General features: G+C 33.8%; 1 protein-coding gene across 1 annotated transcript; it reads left to right on the top strand.

The window, feature by feature from the left end:
• Positions 1-82: 82 nt before the first annotated feature.
• LOC126830915 (RING finger protein 150) lies at positions 83-21,374 on the top strand. Its single transcript, XM_050561420.2, has 6 exons — positions 83-772; positions 9,114-9,376; positions 9,919-9,990; positions 12,475-12,557; positions 15,571-15,667; positions 16,985-21,374. Exons 1-6 carry the CDS (start codon positions 277-279, stop codon positions 17,291-17,293), a joined length of 1,320 nt encoding a protein of 439 aa, XP_050417377.1. The 5' UTR covers positions 83-276; the 3' UTR covers positions 17,294-21,374.
• Positions 21,375-24,098: the final 2,724 nt, after the last annotated feature.

The raw sequence follows: 24,098 nt of genomic DNA, 5'->3' as shown, positions 1-24,098 counted from the left end.
CTACCAATGAAGAAATATTTATTTTAGTTTTGGCGGGTAGAGTATTCCATTTAAATTGTAGTAAATGTTTACAGAGGGCGCTTCATTCTTGACGTCGTACGTCAAATACGTTAATGAGAACATGTTTTGAGGTCAGACATACCCTGTCGAGATGAAAATATACAGGGTTATTTTGCAGATGATAAGAAATTAGACTGATAAATGGAGAGCTACCAATAAAAGGATACCGCCGGTTCCTTACTGTGGGCTTTGTAACCACCATCGAAACATCGAGGTATGGATGTTAATAGTTGGCGGTGTGGGCACGGACTGTGGTGCTTCGCTCAATCAAAATGGTGGACAAATATATTGTTTGTTGTCATCCTTCTCATTTCCTCAATGAAACAAGTTTGTTGTGATGATTATCATGTGTCTCGAAATGACCATGGTATCAGATACTATGAGGCTATAGTGAATGTATCATACAAAAGCAATGGAGAGGGACTAGGCCTATCTAAAATAATGGACGGTAGATATGGACCTTACGGTTTAGCAGATCCTGTAACCGGACAGGTTTTTCTTGTTCGTTCGAAGAATAATGAAACAAACGGGTGTACAGACTATGATATGAAAATTCCAACAGTTCAATGGATAGCTTTAATAAGGAGAGGAAAATGCTTATTTGGTGAAAAGATTAATAGAGCTGCAAAAAAGTACAATGCTTCAGCAGTTGTGATATATAATAATCAAAGTGAGAGGTCATCCCTCTTATTGATGCATCAACGTGAAGAAGGTAATCTGTGCATTAACACACAGACGCTTTATGCTTGTCACTGTTGTGATTTTATTATATGTGCCCGTTATATATATTTTAGTCAGTATATTACCAAAAATTCTTTAAAAAATCATAGTAAAGTACATGTAGATAACAAACCTCATCTCGAGCAACTTTTCGTGTTTCGAGATAAGAGATGATGCTATATTAATATAGTTAAACGTAGTAAAGCCCAACGCAAATCGCATTGGGCTCAGTAAGCAAAATTAACAATATTTTTCATCAAAACAAGGATTTCTGCCATATCCAACTACAATTTTAAGAATATAATTCTACCTGGAACATAAATCATTGTATTTAAAATGAGACGTTACTAGGAACGCCATTTTTAAATGTGAGATGTATGAGGGTGTATGTCAGATAAAAACAATGCTTCATTAATTTAAACGCGAATATCTGGAGTTAGGCGATAGTTGTGCCACTACATTGGCCCCTGTAAGTTTAATTAGTCATCATAGTATAAAATTATCTTTTGGTACAATTTACCCAAATCCTACAATATTTAAATTCATCATAAAACATCAGTATTACAACATTACCCTGTAACTTGATTTTTCGTAGTGCCTTAGTTGTCAATTTGGTTAAAATTATAGCCTTTCGATAACCATAGTGAAATGAAAATGAGATGAAATGGGGTTTAACGTCCTCCTGCTGTTGTGCTCCGACTGGGCTATTGAAGACAAACATAGTGTGCTATGAAGGAAATTTTGCCCGGACATCGGCACTATGGTCTACTATCGAATTCCAATTGCAAAGGGATTTTTCATGTGGTCTATACACACGACCTCAGTTTTTTGTAACCATCCAAATGACTAGACAACTGTCCTTGTCAGGCCCTCCATCCTTTTACCACTGACAAGGGAAACCGTGCCGGAAAATCCTGATGAACTTTCTCGGTCAATGCAGGGATCGAACACTTGAACTCCAGGCTAAACCATACATGTAGGTAGGGTGCCCCACGATAAATGAATATCTCCAAAAATTCTGACAATTATACCACAATATTTATAAGTTTATAACAAGCATTATCTTAGTTTCTCATATTTAGTCACTAAATAAACACATGTAATCTAAATGGAAACTTGCCATTGTATTGATCTGTATTAAAAATGGGACTGACCTTTTAGTGGCTACTGTTATTATTTGATCGATTTGAAATTCATATACAGTGTTTATGGTTATGTTATAAGATGAAGAAATCTGTTTAGGATTAGGAAGAACTAGAGGTCAATCGAATTTTAATTTTTGCTGATAATTACTTCATGGGTTGTTCGGTTGTTCCTCTTAGTCTTAATCATTTTATATTGCATTGTAAATGCTCCCATAATCTACAAAATAATCAATAAATGTGACAAGTTGTGGACTACTCAAGCTACTTACTGAGCTTCTGTGGGTGTATATTTTATTGCATGACAAACCTATCTTTTTTTATTATATTATACTGGAATTGTTGTTTTTATTCATCAAACACTGTGTGTGATATGGTTATATGTTCAATCTATTTAAACTTACATGTACTGTATCTGTGCCATCGTGCAACTTTAAAATGAGTGCAAACAAAATTATTAACATTCTTTCTATCATTGGTTATGAAATTGTGCAGTTAAATAGTATTTTCTCACCTTATGATATTCACGTTACATTTTAAATAGTCAATTTTTTTTTCATGTGGACGTATATTGTCAGCCATCTGTTCGTCTGTCCATCCGCCCACAATTTTTTTGTGGACACTCAACAGGTCACAATTTTATTTGATTTTGATGAAACTTGCAATGTAGGTTTATATCCCAAAGATCTCAGTTCCTTTCGATATTGGCATGTATCTGACTATCATGGATTATTATGGCCCCTGATTGTAGGTCAAAGTTAATATCCGATTGACTTTAAATTTATACACAGTGTTTAAGGTCATGGGATGAAGAAGCCTATTGATTTTCAGCGATTTCTAATTATTTCTTCCAGAGTTATGGCCCTTGATCACTTCAAAAAATCTTGTGGACGCTCTAGAGATCAAAGTTAATATCCGATTGATTTTAAATTTATACACAGTGTTTAAGGTTATGAGACCAAGAAGCCTATTGATCTTCAGCGATTTCCGATAATTACTGCCAGAGTTATGGCCCTTGATCGCTTCAAAAAATTTTGTGGGCACTCTAGAGGTCAAAGTTAATATCCGATTGACTTTAAATTTATACACAGTGTTTAAGGTCATGAGACGAAGAAGCCTATTGATTTTCAGCGATTTCCGATAACTACTTCCAGATTTATGGCCCTTGATCACTTCAAAAAATCTAGTGGACGCTCTAGAGGTCAAAGTTAATATCCGATTGACTTTAAATTTATACACAGTGTTTAAGGTCATGAGACGAAGAAGCCTATTGATTTTCAGCGATTTCCGATAATTACTGCCAGAGTTATGGCCCTTGATTACTTTGAAAAATCTTGTGGACACTCTAGAGGCTGAAGTTAATATAATATCCCATTGACTTTAAATTTATACACAGTGTTTAAGGTCATGAGACGAAGAAGCCTATTGATTTTCAGCAATTATCGATAATTACTGCCAGAGTTATGGCCCTTGATCACTTTGAAAAATCTTGTGGGCGCTCTAGAGGCCAAAGTTAATATCCGATTGACTTTAATTTAAATTTATACACAGTGTTTAAGGTTATCCGATTGACTTTAAATTCATACAGAGTGTTTGAGGTCATGAGACGAAGAATCATATTGATTTTCAACGATTTTCGATAATTACTGCCAAAGTTATTGCCCTTGATCACTTTGAAAAATTTTGTGACCCTCTAGAAGCTAAAGTTATCATCCGATTGACTTCAGATTCATACACAGAGTTTAAGGTCTTGAGACGAACAAGTATAATGATTTCAATGAATTTTTATGACTTGAACAGCTAAATCCATGTTATTAAAAGTTTCCTATAATAAACATTAGCATGGGGTAAAACTTTATAAAAACCAAACAAATTCTAATGGTTTTCTGATAATTACTTAATGAGTTGTTACTCTTAATCAGATTTTAATGTATTAGAAATGTTTCATTACCGAAAAAAGTAAAAATATGTGACAACTCTTGTTGACTGCCCGGACGATTTAGCTGCTGTGGGCGTATGTTTCGTTGCCTTGCAACCTATCTTTTTTCTTAGATTGTTCTCAGTCCATTTCTAGCAAAATGTGGGCATATCTTGCATGGCAGCCTATGGTTTTGATTTTTTGAAATATGGTAATATTCAAAGTGTCAGAATATGATAGAAAAAAATATTGATCAGTCTTTCAGCAGAGTAGAAAATTGAATACCTAATCGTTACTGACATACAAATATACGTACATTGTATGTAGAAGCCGTACTGGCCACATATCAAACCATTGTGATTTATAATCCAGTAAAAATACCCAAACTTGTTTAATTTTTACAGTAATTTACTCGCAGTTGCTCATAATATGTAATGCGATCTTACTTTGATACAGGACACTGTTTCCTTTGGCTAAACTTTTCATCGCTTTAACCCTGTTGTTGCTTTCGTTTTCGGTCAGTAGTGTCAATTTCAAAGTAATTAAGAAAATTGTGTTATTAACTTTATTAATTAACTAGGTTTTGTTAAATTCCTTAAAAATCAAGCTTTATTCTTAGCATTAATTAGTTTGAACCGCAAACTAGTTATTATGATGGATGATACCCTGTACAAAGAAATATTGCAATGATGCTTACTGTATATAAGGTTACATGTAGGTAGGTTTAAAAGGATATGTCACGATATCTTGACTTTTATAGTCTACAATGTAGATCAACATGAGGCTTTCATCATTGATTTATATCTTTGTGTACGCTCAGTGCCCAGTGCTAAATGCGATCAAAAAATAATCATAAATAAAAAACATATTTTTGTAAGGATTCAGTTTTTCAAAATCATGAAGCGTTTAAAAAAAAAATACAAATTCAGTGATTTCTTTCAAGTTGAAGTCAGCAATTACTATATGTGGCTTCTCTCAATGATAAATTAAAATTGTAAACTCCTTTTATTCAGGTTGTAGACAAACTAGTGTGTAATGTATATTATCCAATTGATTTGAAATTTATACACAATGTTTCAGGAGACAAAGAGGCCTATTAGTATTAGTATTGAACCTCAGCGATTTCCGATAATTACATTTAGAGTTATTACCGTTGCTCATTTTGAACCATCATCAGATTGGTATAAAACTTATACACAGATACAGTGTTTATGTTCATGATTAGGAAAGCTATTAGTTTCAAATGACTTTCGATAATTATTTTCAATTCAAAATCTTGAATTAAAATTTATGCACAGTACTTTTTGCATGGTGTGACATATTATGCCATCGCCCATGTCCGTCCGTCCACAGTTTGTTTGTGGACACTCTACAGGTCACAATTTTTATCGCGCATATCATATCATAACTTCCTGAATTATGACCCCTGATTGTACGAAAAATTGCCTTTTTAGCTTGTGGGACCAATTTTTATCTGATTTAAAAAAATGTTCAAATATATCACCTTTACACCATTTTGATGATTGAGTTCAAATTTCGTGAAAATCAAACCAACACTGCTGGACAAAATGGCCACTCTATGTATGCAAATTGAGTTAAAGTATATAATATCAAGGTTATGGACCCTCTAGAGGTCACAATTTTGATCTGATTTTGATGAAACTTAAAACATGTGTTTATGTCCCAAAGATCTTGATTCCTTTCGATATCCACGCATATCAGACCGTAAGTTCCTGAATTATGGCCCCTGATTGTACAAAAAATGTTGCGATTTTAGCTCATGGACCCTCTATAGGTCACAATTTTTATCCAATTTTAAAAATCGTTTAAATATATCACTGTTACAATACACCCTGATGAAGATTGATCCATGATTGAGTTAAAATTTCTTAAAAATCGGACAGAAACTGCCCGACAAAATGGTCCATCCATAAATGCAAATAGTGTAAAAGTATGTAATACAAGGTTGTGGAACCACTAGTGGTCACAATTTTTGTATGATTTTGATGAAACTTAAAATATATGTTTATATCCCAAAGATCTTGGTTCCTTTTTATATTAACGCATATCAGATTATGGCTCCTGATTGTTAAAAAAAACCCAGCTTGTGGATCCTCTAGAGGTCACAATTTTTACCCAATTTTAAAAAAATGTTTTAATGTATCAATGTTTCGAGTTGTTACAACCTAATGACAGTTGAGTTCAAATTTCGGGGAACTCAGAATGAAACTGTCCGACAAAATGGCCGCTCCTTGTACGCAAATAGTGTAAAAGTATGTAATACCATTTTGTGGATCCTCTAGAGGTCAGAATTTTTATCTGATTTTGATGAAACTTAAAATATATTTTTATATCCCAGAGATTTTGATTCCTTTTGATATTCGCGCACATCGGACCATAACTTCCAGAATTATGTCCATCTCTTGCAAAATGTTGGCGTATCTTGCATGGCAAACACTTGTCTCTTTATTTCAAAGAATAGAGTTGAATAGAATAGAGTCACCTCCTAAATCTACTGGCTTTTCTCCAGTTTTCCTTCCCCTCTCAGTATTTTGAAGCCATAAACAGTGAATAGTCCTTGTGAACTTGTATTTTATTTCTAAAGGGTACTACAGCATTGTGATTGTTATTCTCGACTTTACTGAAAGGATTGGTAGGCCTATAAATTGATAGTGTAGTGGGTATTATGTCAGTGTCACAGATGATTTTATGAAAATGTTACGATTTTATGATAATAGATTTTGAACAACATGTAATTGTATACCATATAAACATGCAGGTAAAATTCATAGCTTATGTAAATAAAGTATATGAATACTTTCCACATTTGTCATACGGTATAATGTATTCATACTATGAAAAGTTTGACACACTGAATAATCTTTTTAGAAATATACTCTTCAAAAAAAGAAACTCATAGTATCTTGCTCTACCATTGCCTTGTAAGCAACAGGAACCGTGATTTGTCGCTGAACCAGATTGTTCTCCAGCGTTGCTGTGGCCATAACCTGTATGTCTGAACCCATTAAAGTCGGATTTGACAGTGTCACCTTATTTCAAAACAGCAGCTCTAATGGGACGTCTAACTCGAAATCGGGTTTCCCGTAGGTGTTTAAGAACTGTCTGATCTGAGATCCTGCGCCGTATAGGAATTCCTGCTGCAGTAGAGGTCGCTGTTATGAACCGTTTCCACAAATGACATAACGTGATGTGACGATCCAGGGCAGGTGAGGTCACTCTTGTTTGGCTTGAACTTGGGTGGTCACGTGTTGAACTTCACTGTCGTTACCTATCCCAAAAGCGAGAGATGGTACTCTGGAAAACGTTCAGCAGCCTGGCTACATCTGTCTCGGATTCACCTGCTTGTAAACGACCTTGTTGAGTGTTTACATGTGCAACTGATTTTGAAACCGAGAACCACAGGATTTTGAAGGCCTCAGATTTAGGTTTAATGTGAAAAGCTTTAATGTGTCTTGAAGCAAACGAAAACTAATTTCGCCAAAAAGTATGACCAGTCACAATTAGTGACCCTATATGTATATAAAAAACCAATAATGAATTTCTTTAGTTTTATCCTTACATAATGACATTAAAAACAAGTAAGATTTATGGAAACAATGATTCTGTTCAAATGATGAAAAATGGGCTATGCGTTTCTTTTTTTTGAAGAGTATATATATACACATATCTTTTTGAGTAATTTAGTACAATAACCACCAAAAACCCAATGTGTTCTTTTGACAATAAATCATTATGGTGAGGTAGGGGGCTAGAAATGCTTTTCACATTTGTCATACGGTATAATGTATTCATTACTATAAAAAGTTTATTTATGGTTATAGCAAATTTGACACACTCATTGAATAATCTTTTTAGCAATATAAACCTTTTTGAATAATTTAGTACAATAACCACCAAAAACCCAAGGTGTTCTTCGGACAATAAATCATTATGCCATAAGTTAAATCACGGTGTCGTAGGGGGCGAGAAGTCTTATTCAAAATAAGAAAGACTAGGCTTATTATATCCTTGACTATTGACCAATATTTTCTAGAAATATATCTACATGTACTGATCTTCACTATCTCAAAGTATTATGACATTTATCTGATAGCAGACTTTCCAGTATGCTGAAAATATAATCTGAATGTAGCAGTTTGACATCCTACATTGCTGTACTGATCTATAAATAAACTAGCTAGCTCAGTGTATACCTAGGTACATGTTTTCTAACAAACCATCCAATTAGCCACACATGGGACATAATTCTATGGAATACAATTACATGTACACTGTAATGTTTTAAACTGAGCACATTTTGACAAGAATTCTCTGGTCTTTATCAAGCAACCATACAATTATAGGTACAAATGTTAGTCAGAGACATGCCACTAATAACCTTGAAGAAGACTTAGTTTTGTTCGTTCACTATAGGAAATGAAACGGTTGAACCTATAATAACTGTTTGATGATAAATATATTGGTGCTATTTATCTTGTATTTGGTGCAGTACATAATGTTGAAACTGACAATGATTATTGTGTTATTAATATTATTGTTGTTATGAAGAGTAATATATTAACATGAAAAGACACATTTTGGAACATACCATATTTTTCTAGACAGACCCATCACTTTCAAGAGAAAAAAAAATTGCTGTTAAATTCTTATCTCAAAAAGTATGAGACACTTGTGCAATACCAGGTACCGTAACTAAGCTAGTTAATGTAAAAATATTAGCCATGCCGCTCTAGTGGTGACTTGATCCTTCAAAACAAAAATTTGATGCCACTGCCAGGCATCACATTCGCAGTACTCGAGTCAAGGATGATATAATAATATGTTGTATTATATAGTAGTAGGTAAAGTTAACACAATGAAATGAAATAGGGTTTAACGTTCTATTCTGAACCGTACTGTTCTGCTCCGACTGGACTAACACAGTGAAGATGCCGTGGTTCAATTGCCAAACTAAATTGGGGTAGTTAAACTACCAATTGACAAATTGGAAAGGATCAACACAAGACTAACAGTTAATTTTGACGCTTAAAATAAACCAAAAATTGAACAATTTATTATTAAAAACATCACTATTTTCTAGCTTGAAAGATCTAAGAGGATTGATGTTGTCACAAATGCATAAATTTAACTTTATTAAAAACTGGTTCCAGTACCTGTGGGCATGTAGCTGTCAAAATTATCTTAAATCATCTCCTTTAATAAAACTGAAAGATATTAACATTAGTCATTATATTGATATTGTTATTTTTTAGATCGAGACGTTATCTCTGTTGCTATAGATATGAACGATGGTGAATCAATAGTAAAATGGTTGGAAACTGGTACTGTTCACATGACAATCAATTTAGGGGAGGCGAAATTAGTTGCAGGGACCCCAGTACAGAGCAACATCAGTAAAACGTCTGTCTTATTTGTGTCAATATCGTTTATAGTTCTGATGATTATATCACTAGCATGGCTAGTTTTCTACTATATTCAACGATTTAGATATGCACATGCTAAAGAACGACTTGCAGTAAGTATCAAGCTACTTAAGTAATTATACCTGATTGATTTGGGTGAAAAAATAAGAGTGTGGATTTAATTAAGTTTGATGGGTTGATTGCTTTGTGATGTATGTATGTCTGGCTCTAGTTCGAGTCATGCCAAGAATCACCTCATTTTGTTATGCTATTGACGTCCAAAATAAAAATAGAATTAATAAACAAACTGACTTTTTAAAGAAAATTTAATTGTATAGATTTTATTCCATCATTGATCGAAGTAACTCATCAGATATACCACATTCAACACTTTACTTTCACTTAAATCAAAGCGGGTTAGATTTAGCACTTTTAATTCTTAATCTTTGTTATTATTGTTCAAGAGTTCAAATTATCTCTTCAGGGAACATCTTCAGCATAATGTTGAAATTCTGATATACATTGCACAAGTAATTGATTTTAAATGTCATTTTAACTTCTGTGTCATATTATCAGTTTTACTTGAGTAGGCTACATATAGACTAGAAGCTAACATAACCTATTTCTTACAGATATATCAACATTTCTTTTTCAGAGGAGATTAGCCAGTGCTGCTAAGAAAGCCATTGCTAAAATCCCACAGCGTAACATTAAATCTGGAGATAAGGTAAATTACATGTTGTCATTTATTGAATGTGAACATCCTAAATACATGTAAAAACACTAGGCTAGCGGTCAAGGTTTCAAAGGAGATTAAATGGCAAGATACCTCTACCCGAGATAGAACAAAACATTTTGGATATTTTCTTATAAGAGTCACACCACCAGCACCCAAAACTGGATCTTATTAATTCAACGTTTTTCCGAAGAATGGCAGCATTCAGTCTTGCCAACCATATGATGAAGCGAAATTCCATGTAAATGCCAATGGTACATTTTACTTCTTTTGCTTGACATAATCTGAGCACAATACAGGTTTATATTTCTTGGAAGTTGAATTTTCCGCCAGTTGCAATCTACGATAGGCTGATTGCTAATTACAAGCCTGTTTGTTGTCAGCGGATGTCCGCCGCCATTTTAACATTGTTTTCGCAAAATCTAAATGATGGTTCTGTTTTAAAACACATTAGCGTGGATTAGGCAATGTGAAATTTTATATTTCCCGAAAAATGCAAACCAAGCATGTTACTTTAGAAAAGAAATAACTTTGTAATTATTACGGAATATATTCAACTCTGCTTTCAATCACAGAATAAATATAATATCAACACACATGAAATACAAAGTATGCCTACACATGTGTTTGTGCAACCATATAATATAACAAGCGTACTGCAAAGCCCTATATATGGGCTATGACGTCATCTTGGCATTGTGACATCATATCAAAACTAGAAATCCGTCAATCAAGGCGCAGTTGTCCAATGAACCACCATGCCAAGTTTTATTTCAAACGTACATGAATTGACAGACCCTTGGGCTCTTTTCGCAAAGCGCCATCCCCACATACAACAAAAACAAGATCATCAGAGCTAAGGGTCCAATTCCTGGTCCAAAAATGATATGGTGTAGGCAATTTGGGTTTGGGGTTTTTTTTTATTCAATCACACAGTGTGCTGGAGAAAAACACAAAATATAGCTTATCTGATACTTCCTAATCATTAAATAGTTATATTTTATGCATACAGTCAAAATCTATGATTTTTTACGGTTGCCATGGAAACCATGAGAAATAACTATTATATCCCATTTTGAAAATTGTCCAAGAACTGATAACATAATGTTAATAAAATTACCTTTCCAACCATACCAAATAACCTTTGTTCCACCACAGGTAGGGGTATGGAAAAATATGGACTTAAACCACTAGCCCCTGCTGCAACTGAATATTGCTTAGAATTGACATTAAAGAGACATCACTCTCTTGCCAATAGAACAAAATATAATCAATATTATATCATGCTCAAAATAAACTGAGACATGCCTAATTATCAAGAATACATTTACTGACCTGCATGTACTAGGGCTATGCCTGGAAAACTATTAAAACATGTGTAACCTGTAAATTAAAATGTCTTAGCACGTCTAGGACAGCTGCCCCCTAATTATTGTTTTAATGAATATTTTCTTGTGAAATAAAATCAAAGTTTTTTTAGGGAGTGGTGGGGGCATTTAGGGTAAAATAAAATGTATTTCCTGGAGGCAATTGTCCTGCTCCCATCTCAGCAGTTATATGACTTTTATTTATACTTGTAAAATATGTTGAAGTTAAAAGTCTGAATATACACAATATTCTCTAGATATAAATATAAATGAACATTTAGCTGTATAACATTATGTGACAACTAAAATCGATAATCTTGTCTTCTTTATAAATAATTAATGACATTGTAAGTTCATCTCTTATCATCACTACATTAGAGTAACAGAGAAGGACCTTTGCTACTCTTGAGTTTGAATTGGGGAGGGGCTGGTAGAGTGACCTGACACATGTGCTGTAGATCACAAGGCCTGTCATCTATGAAATCAAGTGTTACCGGTAGATCCTATGGTTGAACATGGCAGTGAGACCTCCTCTTAGGTTTTCTCTGGGACTCTGGGTACTCTGGATACCTCTCACTTCAAAGGGCCTTTTGACCCCCTACATGCAAGCTGACATTAAATAAATATATAATATATTATAATGTTAGACAAAAATGACTTAAATAAATATATGATATATTATAATGTTAGACCCAAAATGACTTAGTATTTGCCAGTTGCCACTTAAGAATGTTTTGTTCTGACGTACATGTTTTGTTCTGACGTACATCAATCTCTATTACATGTATAAGCCTAGACCTATTATTACATACAACTTGATATGACTTAGAGAGACACAATGTTTTAAATTACTTTAGATTTAAATCTGATTATTTATATTGGATTTCTAACAATTTTTTTATAAATATAGAATAAACTACGAACATCATTTCAGTTATTACAAAGATGAATGCATTCTATCCACGTTTTGATTATTTAAAATGATACATTTCACAATTTAAACCTTTGTTTCTGGATAGAATTATTCTGTTCCCCAATCCCATTCAGATATCTTGACAGCTGATTCATCTTGATTGTACTTGAAATTTAATGTTTTTATGTATTTCAGGAATTAGAAAATGATTTTGATCAATGTGCCATTTGTATCGAAGGATATAAAGCTCATGATGTCATACGATCACTTCCGTGCAAGTGAGTATTTTTGCTTAAAGTTGTTCTCTTTTCATGATATCTGCAGAATAAAGATCAATTAAAATGGTGAGAATTCAGAGAAAATAACTTTCTGCCAAAAAATTTGATTTTCTGGGATTTTGATCTGTTGGTTCAGTGATAAAAAGAGAGAGAGAGAAATGGGGTTTTAACGTCCACTCGACACAAACTAGGTCATTTCGGTACTAATATATAGTCCAATTTTATTTCAATAATTTGCTTCGTGTAGGCATCTTTAGCAATGGGAGGAAATCGGAAGACTCAGAGAAAACCCACGAGGTTGGACAGGCGAGCCTACTCCTTGTTACGTACAGCCAGGGAATCAAAACCACGCCAGTTGCCTCGATGACAGAGTTTATAATGCAGCGTGCACAAGCCGGCCATACAACCCCCCTTTAGTGATAAAAGATGGTCAAAAAGCCTTGGGCATTTTTACATGTTTTTAAAAATTCTTCTTCAAATCCTCTTCTTGCCTAGAACCCTAATATCATTATGAACATTTAGGAGTTTATAGATAACCTAAAGATAACCAGGAGGGTGGAATGGATTATTATATAGATTTAGATAAAGAACTGTCCATTCTTGCTATAAAAGTTCCAAGATAGATAATGAAAATGAATATCATTCAAAATTAAAATCAAATTCTTTACTCTCAGCAAGTTATGACTTTTTATACGCCCACATTGAAATGTGGTTGTATATTGTTGTCACCCCGTCCGTCCGTCTGTCTGTCCGTTCTATAGGCTAAAGTTAATATCCGATTGACTTTAAATTTATACACAGTGTCTAAGGTCATGAGACGAAGAAGCCTATTGATTTTCAGCGATTTTCGATAATTATTGCCAGAGTTATGGCCCTTGATCACTTCAAAAAATCTTGAGGACGCTCTAGAGGTCAAAGTTAATATCCGATTGACTTTAGATTTATACACAGTGTTAAAGGTCATGAGACGAAGAATCCTATTGAATACCAAGATTTTCGATAATTACTCCCAAGAGTTATGGCCCTTGATCACTTCAAAAAATCTTGTGGATGCTCTAGAGGTCAAAGTTATTATCCGATTGACTTTAAATTTATACACAGTGTTTAAGAAATGAAATGAAATGAAATGGGGTTTAACGTCCTACTGTTCTGCTCCTATACTGGGCTGATGAAGACGGGCATACGCCATACAGTGTGCTATGAGGGAAATTTTGTCCGGGCAGCGGCACTATCGCCTACTCTTATATTGAATTCCAACTGCCAAGGGATCTTTTACGTGCATTCCAATGTATACACGGGACTTCGGTTTTTCGTCTCATCCGAAGGACTAGACAGCTGTCCTTGTCAGGCCCTCCGTTCTGCACCGCTGACAAGGGGAAACCACGTCGGAAAATCCGGATGAACTTTCTCGGCCAATGCAGGGATCGAACACCCGACCCTCAGGCTAGCGAGCCAGCGACAGTGTTTAAGGTCATGAGACGAAGAAGCCTATTGATTTTCAGCGATTTCTGATAATTACTGCCTGAGTTATGGCCCTTGATCACTTTGAAAAATCTTGTGGACGCTCTAGAGGCTAAAGTTAATATTTGATTGACTTTAAATTTATACACAGTGTTTAAGTTCATGAGACGAAGAAGCCTATTCATTTTCAGTGATTTCTGATAATAACTGCCAGAGTTATGGCCCTTGATCACTTTGAAAAATCTTGTGAACACTCTAGAGGCTAAAGTTAATATAATATCCCATTGACTTTAAATTTATACACAGTGTTTAAGGTCATGAGACAAAGAAGCCTATTGATTTTCAGGGATTTCCGATATAGCTGCTGTGGGCGTATGTTATGTTGCCTGGCAACCTATCTTTATCCGATTTTGTTGAAACTTGAAATGTAAGTTTATAACCAAAAGATCTTGGTTCCTTTCGATAGTTGCGCATATTGGACCGTAACTTCCTGAATTATGGTCACTGATTTTACGAAAAATGACGTTTTTAGTTTATGGACCCTATAGAGGTCAAAAAACGTTTGAATATATCACCGTTACAACCTAAGGATGATTGAGTTCGAATTTCGTAAAAATCGGGCCAAAACTGACAGACAAAATAGCCGCCCCTCGTACTCAAATAGCATAAAAAATATGATATATCAAGGTTGTGGACTCTCTAGAGTTCACAATTTTCTTCTGATTTTGATGAAACTTGAAATGTAAGTTTATAACCCAAAGATCTTGGCTCCTTTCGATATTCGCACATATCAGATCGTAACTTCGTGAATTATGGCCCTTGATTGTACGAAAAATCGCGTTTTTAGCTTGTGATCCCTCCAGAGGTCACAATTATTATCCGATTTAAAAAAAAGTTTGAATATATCACCGTTACACCGTAATTTTGATTGAGTTCAGATTTTAAAAACTCTTTAAATATATCACCATTCCACCATAATGAATGTTGAATTCGAATTTCGAGAAAATCATAATGAAACTGTCCGACAAAATGTCTGATCTTTGTACGCAAATTGTTTAAAAGTAGGCAATATGAATGTTATGGACCCTCTAGAGGTTACAATTTTTATCCGATTTTGATGAAACTTAAAACATATCTTTATATTCCAAAGATCTGTCCCTTTTGATATTTGCGCATTTCAGACCATAACTTTCTGGATTATTGCCCCTGATTGTACAAAAAATCCTGTTTGTTTTTAGCTTGTTCTCTATCCATCTCTTGCAAAATGTGGGCGTATGTTGCCTGGCAGCCGCTGGTCAATTGTTACTGTCAGTTATTGTCCTTGATGAATTTGAAAGATCTTGTTGACTGCTTGAACAACTTAGACATGGTGGGCATGTTTTGTTGCCTTGCAAATTATCTTTTTGTGTAATCGTAGTTATCAAATATTTTTAAATTCAGAATTACAAGATTAAAGTGTATCTCTTAAATAAACAAGATGAAATATTATCCAGTTATAAAAAAGGTTTCGTTTCATTTGGATATCAGTATATTTGTCAATTTTATTTTTCAGACATGTTTTTCACAAGTCATGTGTTGATCCATGGTTATTAGAACAAAGAAGTTGTCCCATGTGTAAATTAGATATACTGAGAGCATATGGAATGCAGGTTAGTATCAATTTTGAAATAAACACACAAGATGTAATGTTAGAGTGGATTGCAGAATCAAATTTTCTTTCATACTTTAAAGCTACAAACCAGGCCCTTTATATCATATTTTTGGGGATCTCGTGGTTAAGTGGGTAAGACGCTGGCACGCTAGCCTGGAGGTCTGGTGTTCGATCCCTGCATAGGCCGAGAAAGTTCATCCAGATTTTCCGGCTTGGTTCCCCCTTGTCAGTGATGCAGGATGGAAGGCCTGACAAGGACAGCTGTCTAGTCCTTCGGATGAGACGAAAAGCCAAGGTCCTGTGTATACATTGGAATGCACGTAAAAGATCCCTTGACAGTTGGAATTCGATATAAGAGTAGGCGAAAATGCCGCTGCCCGGGCAAAATTTACCTCATAGCACACTGTATGGCGTATGCCCGTCTTCATTAGCCCAGCATAGGAGCAGAACCTTAGGACGTTAAACCCCATTTCATTTCATTTATATCATATTTTGTATTTATATTCATTTCAATCATGTATCCGCAAAAAATCAAGTGCCTCTTATATCCGGTTTATTGCTGCATCATTATTAACAATATTGCTACTTTAATATATATTGAAATGTACAAATAACACCTGAAAACTTTAATATTGCACATTAAAGATCCAAGGTATAAGTAAATTTTATTAAATAACAGAAAGAATAAAGGGAAAAGGTTGTTTATGCTGAAGTTTTGTTATGTACCAATGGGTTTTTCTGGTTCTAAATGATGTAGAATTTTCAAACGTGGTGTAGATAGTGAATATCTTTGACAATTTGTATTTATGTTCAACAATTTCCAATAGTTACGATCAGAGTTTTAGCCTGTGATCAATTTGAAAAATTTATGAGACGAAGACCCTATTAATTTCCATCCATCCCCTGGATCAATTTGAAACATTTTGAGACTGCTCTAGAGGCAAATTGTCATCTGATTGAGTTGAAATTTATACGCAGTATTTATGATCATGAGATAAAAGAGCATATTTTTTTTCTACCATTTCCTGTAATGAGTTGGAGTTAGACCCTATATCAATTGGAAAAATCTTGTGACTGCTCTACAGATTAAACTTATTGTCCGATTGATCTGAAGAAACCTGAACCCAATCAAATTTTAATTATTTCTGATAATTACTTCATGGGTTGTTACTCTTGATCAGATTTTAGTGTCTTGTGAATTCCCCATTACAAAAAAAATATATATGCAACAACATAGATGCTGTTGGTGTACATTTTGTTGCATTGCAACCTATCTTTTTTACATTATTAAAAGTTCTTATTGGTAATTGTTTAGGTGGGAGGAAGCGAAGATTGTGTACATCAAGATGGAGAAAGTGGTGCTGTTTCTGTGCCAGCAGAAGAAGTTGAGCAGACATCTATTGCAGAAGAACAAGGAGCAGAAGGTCAAGTCAAAGTTTTACTTCTGCCACACAACTGCATTCATTTTCATCATGAAGGAGAGTCTAGTCTTGACTCCCAAACGGAGGATGAACTTGTTGGCGCAGAGCATGTCAGTGATTTTGAATTTACCGAAACTCAGTATCTAATGGAGGATAATATTGATAGTGAAAGATTAACTAAACTTCCAGTTTCGACAGCCTAGCGTTGTTAGAAAGTCAGAGGAGAGTTGAGTGGCTTACAGGCATTGTTGTGATAATGTGTTAGTTTGATATCAATTCTTGAACAAATAGAAATTTTATTTTGAATGTGGAATAATCCTTAAGGGGAAGAACCCTCAGCTTTAGTCAGCATTACGAAAAACACACAAAATATTCAACAACGTAATAACTGTGTTCAAATTCCTTGAGTATATATCTTAGGAATGAATGTATTTAGTTAATTCCAGACACCCCCTGAGCTCCAGATGATGAATTGATATACTCGCTGCCAAAAGTATTGGAAATGCTACTGTGTTTGTTAAAAAAAACATTGAATGACGTTTCTCAACGAACACCTACAGAACGAGTGTTGGAGATGTTATAAAGAAATTACCAAAGTTTATCATTTTTGTAGTGTAGTGCATGCACTATGAGAATTTATTCATGGCATTAGTTTTCATCTAGATAAAAAGTGTAGCTTAAACACCATTACAATAAAATATATCACCAAATAGAAAATAAATGTAGAAAAATAATCCAAAAAAATCTATATTTATTTATTATTGTTATTGTCAGTTATATGCTTTCTGTTATATTTTGTGCTTCTTTATTTTTTTAATTACTATAATAGCCCATGCGGTCATTGGACCAGAGGGCTTATGCTGTCAATTTAGTCTCCAGCATAGACACATCATATTTTTGACCTCCGCAGAACTGATGCGATTTTTCCGCTTTTATTTTTGCTGTAAGTAGTTTATGTCATAGAATAGGAATTGTTTTCTTATTTCCAAAAGTCTGTTCTATTCTGTTTCCAAGATTGTAAACATCAGGGGGTTTTTCTTCTCGTAAATACTATCAAATAATATGGTATGATAATTCTCAAGTAGAAGACTCAAGTGCAACATCTTTTAATGAGGTATAATAATTTACTATTTATTTATATTCAAATTTGAATTGTGACAAACCCTATTTTCTTTAGTCAAAAATAGCACCTCAAATTTTAAATTGTCAACTGCATACTTATATTCTTATTGTGCTTTATACCGTAATGTCTGGTGAATATGGCCCTTGGGGCTCTTGTTTCCTTGTTATTGACTGTCTTTTTTGCCAATTAAATTGAACAAACCACCGGTTTTTGTTCGTAATTTACAAGAGGAGATAGAAAGATATGTTTTTTATTTATTATTGAAAACAAACAAAAGTGCTCAATTGAACTATAGTGTAAAGATGTATAAAATGGAAGTTAAAATATAATGTTGTTTTTTTTTTTCCAAGTCATTATTTGTTGATATAGTTCTCCCTGTGGCCTAACCGAGGCTTGTCTCTTATTGTATAATGGCTTACATATATGTTGTATATTATATAATTATCATCATGTTATTATTGATATTTATTTGTGCCGAGGAACACTTACATTACTCTATTGTTCAATTCCATGCAAGTATAAAACTGAATTCCCCTCATCATTTTTTTCTCCGTTTCAATTGATTTCTTTAAAGGGTCTCAACTATCTTGTCAATAATCTTAAAATAACTTAAAAATAATTTTTTAAAGATATAGTTTATTACCTGAGATTTTGTATAGGCACACCATCAGTGTTGTTGATGTGGACACACATACTCTATTCAAGATATTTTGTTTTTCTTGTCACTTGAATATAAAACATTAATTGAATGTATGCATGAAATTAATGCTTTGGCATCTGTAATTGTGCAATATCCAAGGTAGCTTTAATTACGTAACGGCTCCAGTTCTATCCCTGTGGGAGTGAAAAATTTGCAAATTTAATTTCATGATATATCCACAATATTTTATAATCTACAATTGCTTGTAATTAAGTACATTTAGATTATGACAGATTTTATTTTCTGTGTTCATGTACATACAAATATTTCACTAAATTCATATTTATTTATTTATTTATTTCTACCCCTTATTTTTTAAAGTGTACAATGTACTTGATGAGTCTCTTCGCGTAAAATTATAGCTTTCAGTCTAACACTATGGTCAAAACACAAATTATTTGTAATTTAAGAGAGTGTAATTTCTGGTTAATGAAAGCTATTTATGGATCCTGTGGTGATTTTTATCTGTCTATGCCTGCATACTATGCACTTTTTGGGCAAATTAAAAATAAATTATTTGACAGCTTAATTCAGATATTATAAATTTGAAGAGTATCTTCTCTCTAAAAGATGGTTTTACAGTAATATACCAGCAGTTGCCAGGCAAGATACGCCCACATTTTGCAAGAGATGGATAGAGAACAAGCTAAAAACAAAAGCATTTTTTCGTACAATCAGGGGCTGTAATCCAGAAAGTTATGGTCTGAAATGCGCAAATATCGAGAGGGACTGAGATTTTTGAGATATAAAATATATTTTAATTTTGAAGAGCATGAGACGAAGGAGCCTATTGATTTTCAATGATTTCCAATACTTACTGCCAGAGTTATGGCCCTTGATCACTTTGACACTGTAGGGGCTAAAGTTAATATCCAACTGACTTTAAATTAATACACAGTGTTGAAGGAAATGGGACGAAGAAGCCTATTGATTTTCAGCGATTTCCGATAGTTACTGCCAGAGTTATGGCCCTTGATCTCTTTGAAATATCTTGTTGACGCTGTAGAGGCTATAGTTAATATCCAATTGACTTTAGATTGATACAGACTGTTTAATGTCATGAGACGAAGAATCCTATTGATTTTCAACTATTTTCAATAATTACTGCCAAAGTTATAACACTTGACCTCTTTGAAAAATCTTGCAGAAACTCTTGAGGCTAAAGTTAATATCTGATAGACTTTAAACTTATACACCGTGTTTAAGGTCATGAGACAAAGAATCCTATTCATTTTCAATGATTTCCGATAATTACTGCCAGAGTTAAGGTCCTTGATCACTTTGAAAGTCTTGTGAACACTCTAGAGGCTAAAACTCCATTTCATTCATTCATTCACTCTAAGAGGCTAAACTTAATATAAATTGTTTAAGGTCATGAGACAAACAATCGAAACAAATTCCAATGTTTTCTGATAATTACTTCATGGGTTATTCAGATTTTCATGTGTTATAAATGTTCTCATGACTGACAAAATAAAAAATATGCGACAACATTTGTTGACTGTCTGGACGACTTAGCTGTTGTGGGCGTATGTTTCATTGCCAGGCAATCGATCTTATATTTTTCTTGAAGTTTGAGATTTAATTAATGTGAAATTAATGTATTTATAGTAAGGTTGAAATACTGTCAAGTAAAATGCAAAACAAATATCCCTCTGTGAAAAAAAAACACATCTACTGTCAGTAAAGGTAAAATATTAGTTCTGAATTTGGGTCAGTTTATTTTCATTATTGGAGGGATTGTTTTTGGGTTTTTTATTTCCAATGCATGGATTTCAATGGTATAGGATAAGGGATATAGTTTTGTTGAATCTTCCTCAAATGAAAAATGTTTTGTACAATATTCTTTGGCTATTCCTTATATTTTACAACACAGTTTGTGCCATGATCATATATTTTCTAAGATAACTGTAGTGTTAATCATAAGACAGATTTTTTTTTTTTTTTTTTTTAGGGCATTTGCTTTCATTTGCCGAAATTGAAAGTGTTATTTATTGTTTTCTATGCTGCCTGTTGTCCACAATTCAGATTTTATTATTACTGCATGTAGATTTATTCCCCTTGATACATTTACAAATTTGAAGGATTTTGGGGAACTTCACCAAGAACAAAACTTTGATAGCTCTGTGTTTTATAGAAATTCTTTGACTGGCAGATACAGTTGTATAATATATCTTTTAGATATTTCTTTGAACTCTTATCTTTCTTCTTATTTCTTAGAATTTGCTACTCTTATGATAAAATATTCAATCATGTCTAAATTATTGATTTAAGATTAAATTCTTTTTTCACTTTAATATCTTATGTATGTTTGGATTGAAACGTTAATATATTGATGAGGAACTGCCTTTAAGAAGTTTTAACAATATATCCCTTAAATGTAATTAAATGATGAAGATATGGATGTATGTTATATGGAAGATGATAAATCATATGTATTAAATTTGTTATTTGTGGAAAATGGTATTAATTTTATTTCTTTGACTTAAATAGACATCCAGTATTATAGTTTCCCAACAAAATGTGGCAAAAACAATGCATGGACACAGTTCATTGTGCTGCAACCCTATACTTAGCCTTGAAAACAAAAAATGTCCGAATGAGTATACAAATGGTTGTAATGAAAGCTACACCCACATTTTGCAAGACGCTTCAGTATTGCATTCATAACTTCGAATGTAAGTGGGCAGATAACTCTGGAATTGGTTTTGAAATATTTTGGATTTCGATGACTCAAAAGTTATCATCCGATTGTTTTAAAATTGGTATATGTTGTTTATATTAGTGAGATGAAGAAACCTATTCAATTTCTGTAAATTACTTCTACAGTTATGTCCCTTGTTTCACTTTGTTGTACCTTGTGAACGCTTTAACATCAAAAGTTATCTGCCGATCTGTATGAAATTTATATGAGTCATATAAATTAGTAAAAAGGAGAATCCTTTTGAATTTCAGCAATTTCCGTTAATTACAATAGAGTTATGGCCCTTGTTTCACTTTGTTGAACCTTGTGAATGCATTAACGCCAAAAATAATCATCTGATCTTTAAGAAATTTATATGCATTATTTAAAATATTGAATTCGAGCAATTTCCGTTAATTACTTCTATAGAGTTATAGTCCTTGTTTCACTTTGTTGCACCTTGTTAACACTCCAACATCAAAAGTTATCTGCCGATCTGTATGAAATTTATATGCATTATTTAAATTAGTATAAGAAGAATCCTATTGAATTTCAGCAATTTCAGTTTACTACATCGAGAGTTATGGCCCATCTTTCACTTTGTTGAATCTTGTGAACCTTCTAACGACAAAAATTATCATCTGATCTTTGTGAAATTTATATGCATTATTTAAATTAGTGAAACGAAGACTCCTATTTCCGTTAATTACGTCTAGAGTTATGGTCGTTGTTTCACTTTGTTGAACCTTGTGAACGCTCTAATGCTAAAAGTTATCCAATCTGTATGAAATATATATGCACCATTTAGATTAGTAAAACGACGAAGTCTATTGAATTTCAGCAATTTCGGTTAATTACATCTAGAGTTATGGCCCTTGTTTCACTTTGTTCAAGCTTGACAATGCTCGACCGAAAAATGAGTCTATTAAATTTCAGCAATTCCTGTCAATTACTTCTAGATTTATGGCTCTTGTTTTACTTTGTGAACCTTGTGAACGTTCAAATGACAAAAGTTATCATCCGATCTGTATGAAATTTATATTCATTATTTAAATTGGTAAAAAAAAATAAAAAATTTCCAGATTACTTCCAGAGTTAAGGCCCTTTTCTTTTAGTTTGCCGAACCTTGTGATTATAATCTGATCTGTATTAAATTGTCTTATAAATGCCCCCATTTACTACAAAAGAATAAATATGTGACAACCCTTTTCGATCTCTCAGATTCAGCTGTTGCGGGTGTATGTTTCGTTGCATGGCAACCTATCTGAAAAAGGGGGCTTAACTCTAGAACGGATATTGCATAATGCTGAACGAAAGATAGCAGAACACTGATTATCGATAGAGTTTGTTCTCTTATGACCCAGGTCTGTAGCCAGCTTGCTGGCTGCAGAGGGGCAGTGAAGTTTTTAGGTGGGCACACCCGGCACAGTCTACAGTAATTATTTTAGAGCAATGGTCGGCAAATTTTTTTCAGAGGGGCATTGCCCCCCGCTGGCTACGGGCTTGTTATGACCCCAATGCTTCAAACCAAATTGGAAATAAATCTGTTAAATCCAACTAATCCAAGATCTTATGATCCTTAACATATATTTTTTAAGTGTTATTTAAGTCAGACAAAAATTGTGAGCTCTAGAGGGTTCACAAGCTTTGTACATATTTCACATTTTGCGTAAAAGGCAGAGGGTATACACATAAATTAAACTCATCCTTTTATCTGAATGGGGATGACAGTAAAAAAAATAATACTAATTTGACAACATATTTGAAAACTTTTTGCTGCCTGCTTCCTCGCAAACTCACACCTTGGGTGTTTGCCCTTTAAACTTTTTAGCAAATCTTACAAGTTTTACACATGGTTATAGTTCATTGGATGCACATATTTTAAACCACCCAATCATGATTTTTCAACTATAACCTAACAATTGCAAAGTTTATGGTTTGAAAAAGAATTTACAATAATCAGGGATGATATCAATTTCAAAATGTTTTTGCTATAACCTTTCCATTAATATGTATTAACACCATGCAAGATACTCCACATTTTGCGTACAAGAGAGAGAGAGAGAAATAGGGTTTAACGTCCACTCGACACAAACTAGGTCATTTCGGGACTAACATATGGTTTAATTTTATTTCATTAATTTGCTTGCGCGTAGGGGTCTTTAGCAGTGGGAGGACCCGGAGAAAACCCACGAGGTTGGACAGGCGACCCTACTCCTTGTCACGTACAACCAGGGATTCGAAACCACGCCAGTTGACTCAATGACAGACTTTATGATACAGCGCGCACACGCTTACCATTCAGCCACCCAACCCCCCTTTTGCGTACAAGGAGTGGCATTTTGTCAGTCAGTTTCGGCCAGATTTTCACGAAATTCGAACTCAACCGTAATTATTGTGTAACGGTGATATATTCCAACGAGGTTTTTTTCAAATCAGATAAAACCAGCGGCTGCCAGGCAGGATACGCCCACATTTTGCAAGAGATGGATAGAGAACAAA

Source organism: Patella vulgata, chromosome 8, assembly GCF_932274485.2.
Source record: "Patella vulgata chromosome 8, xgPatVulg1.2, whole genome shotgun sequence".
In the NCBI taxonomy this organism is placed as follows: domain Eukaryota; kingdom Metazoa; phylum Mollusca; class Gastropoda; family Patellidae; genus Patella; species Patella vulgata.
This window is presented reverse-complemented; position numbering and strand designations above follow the sequence as displayed.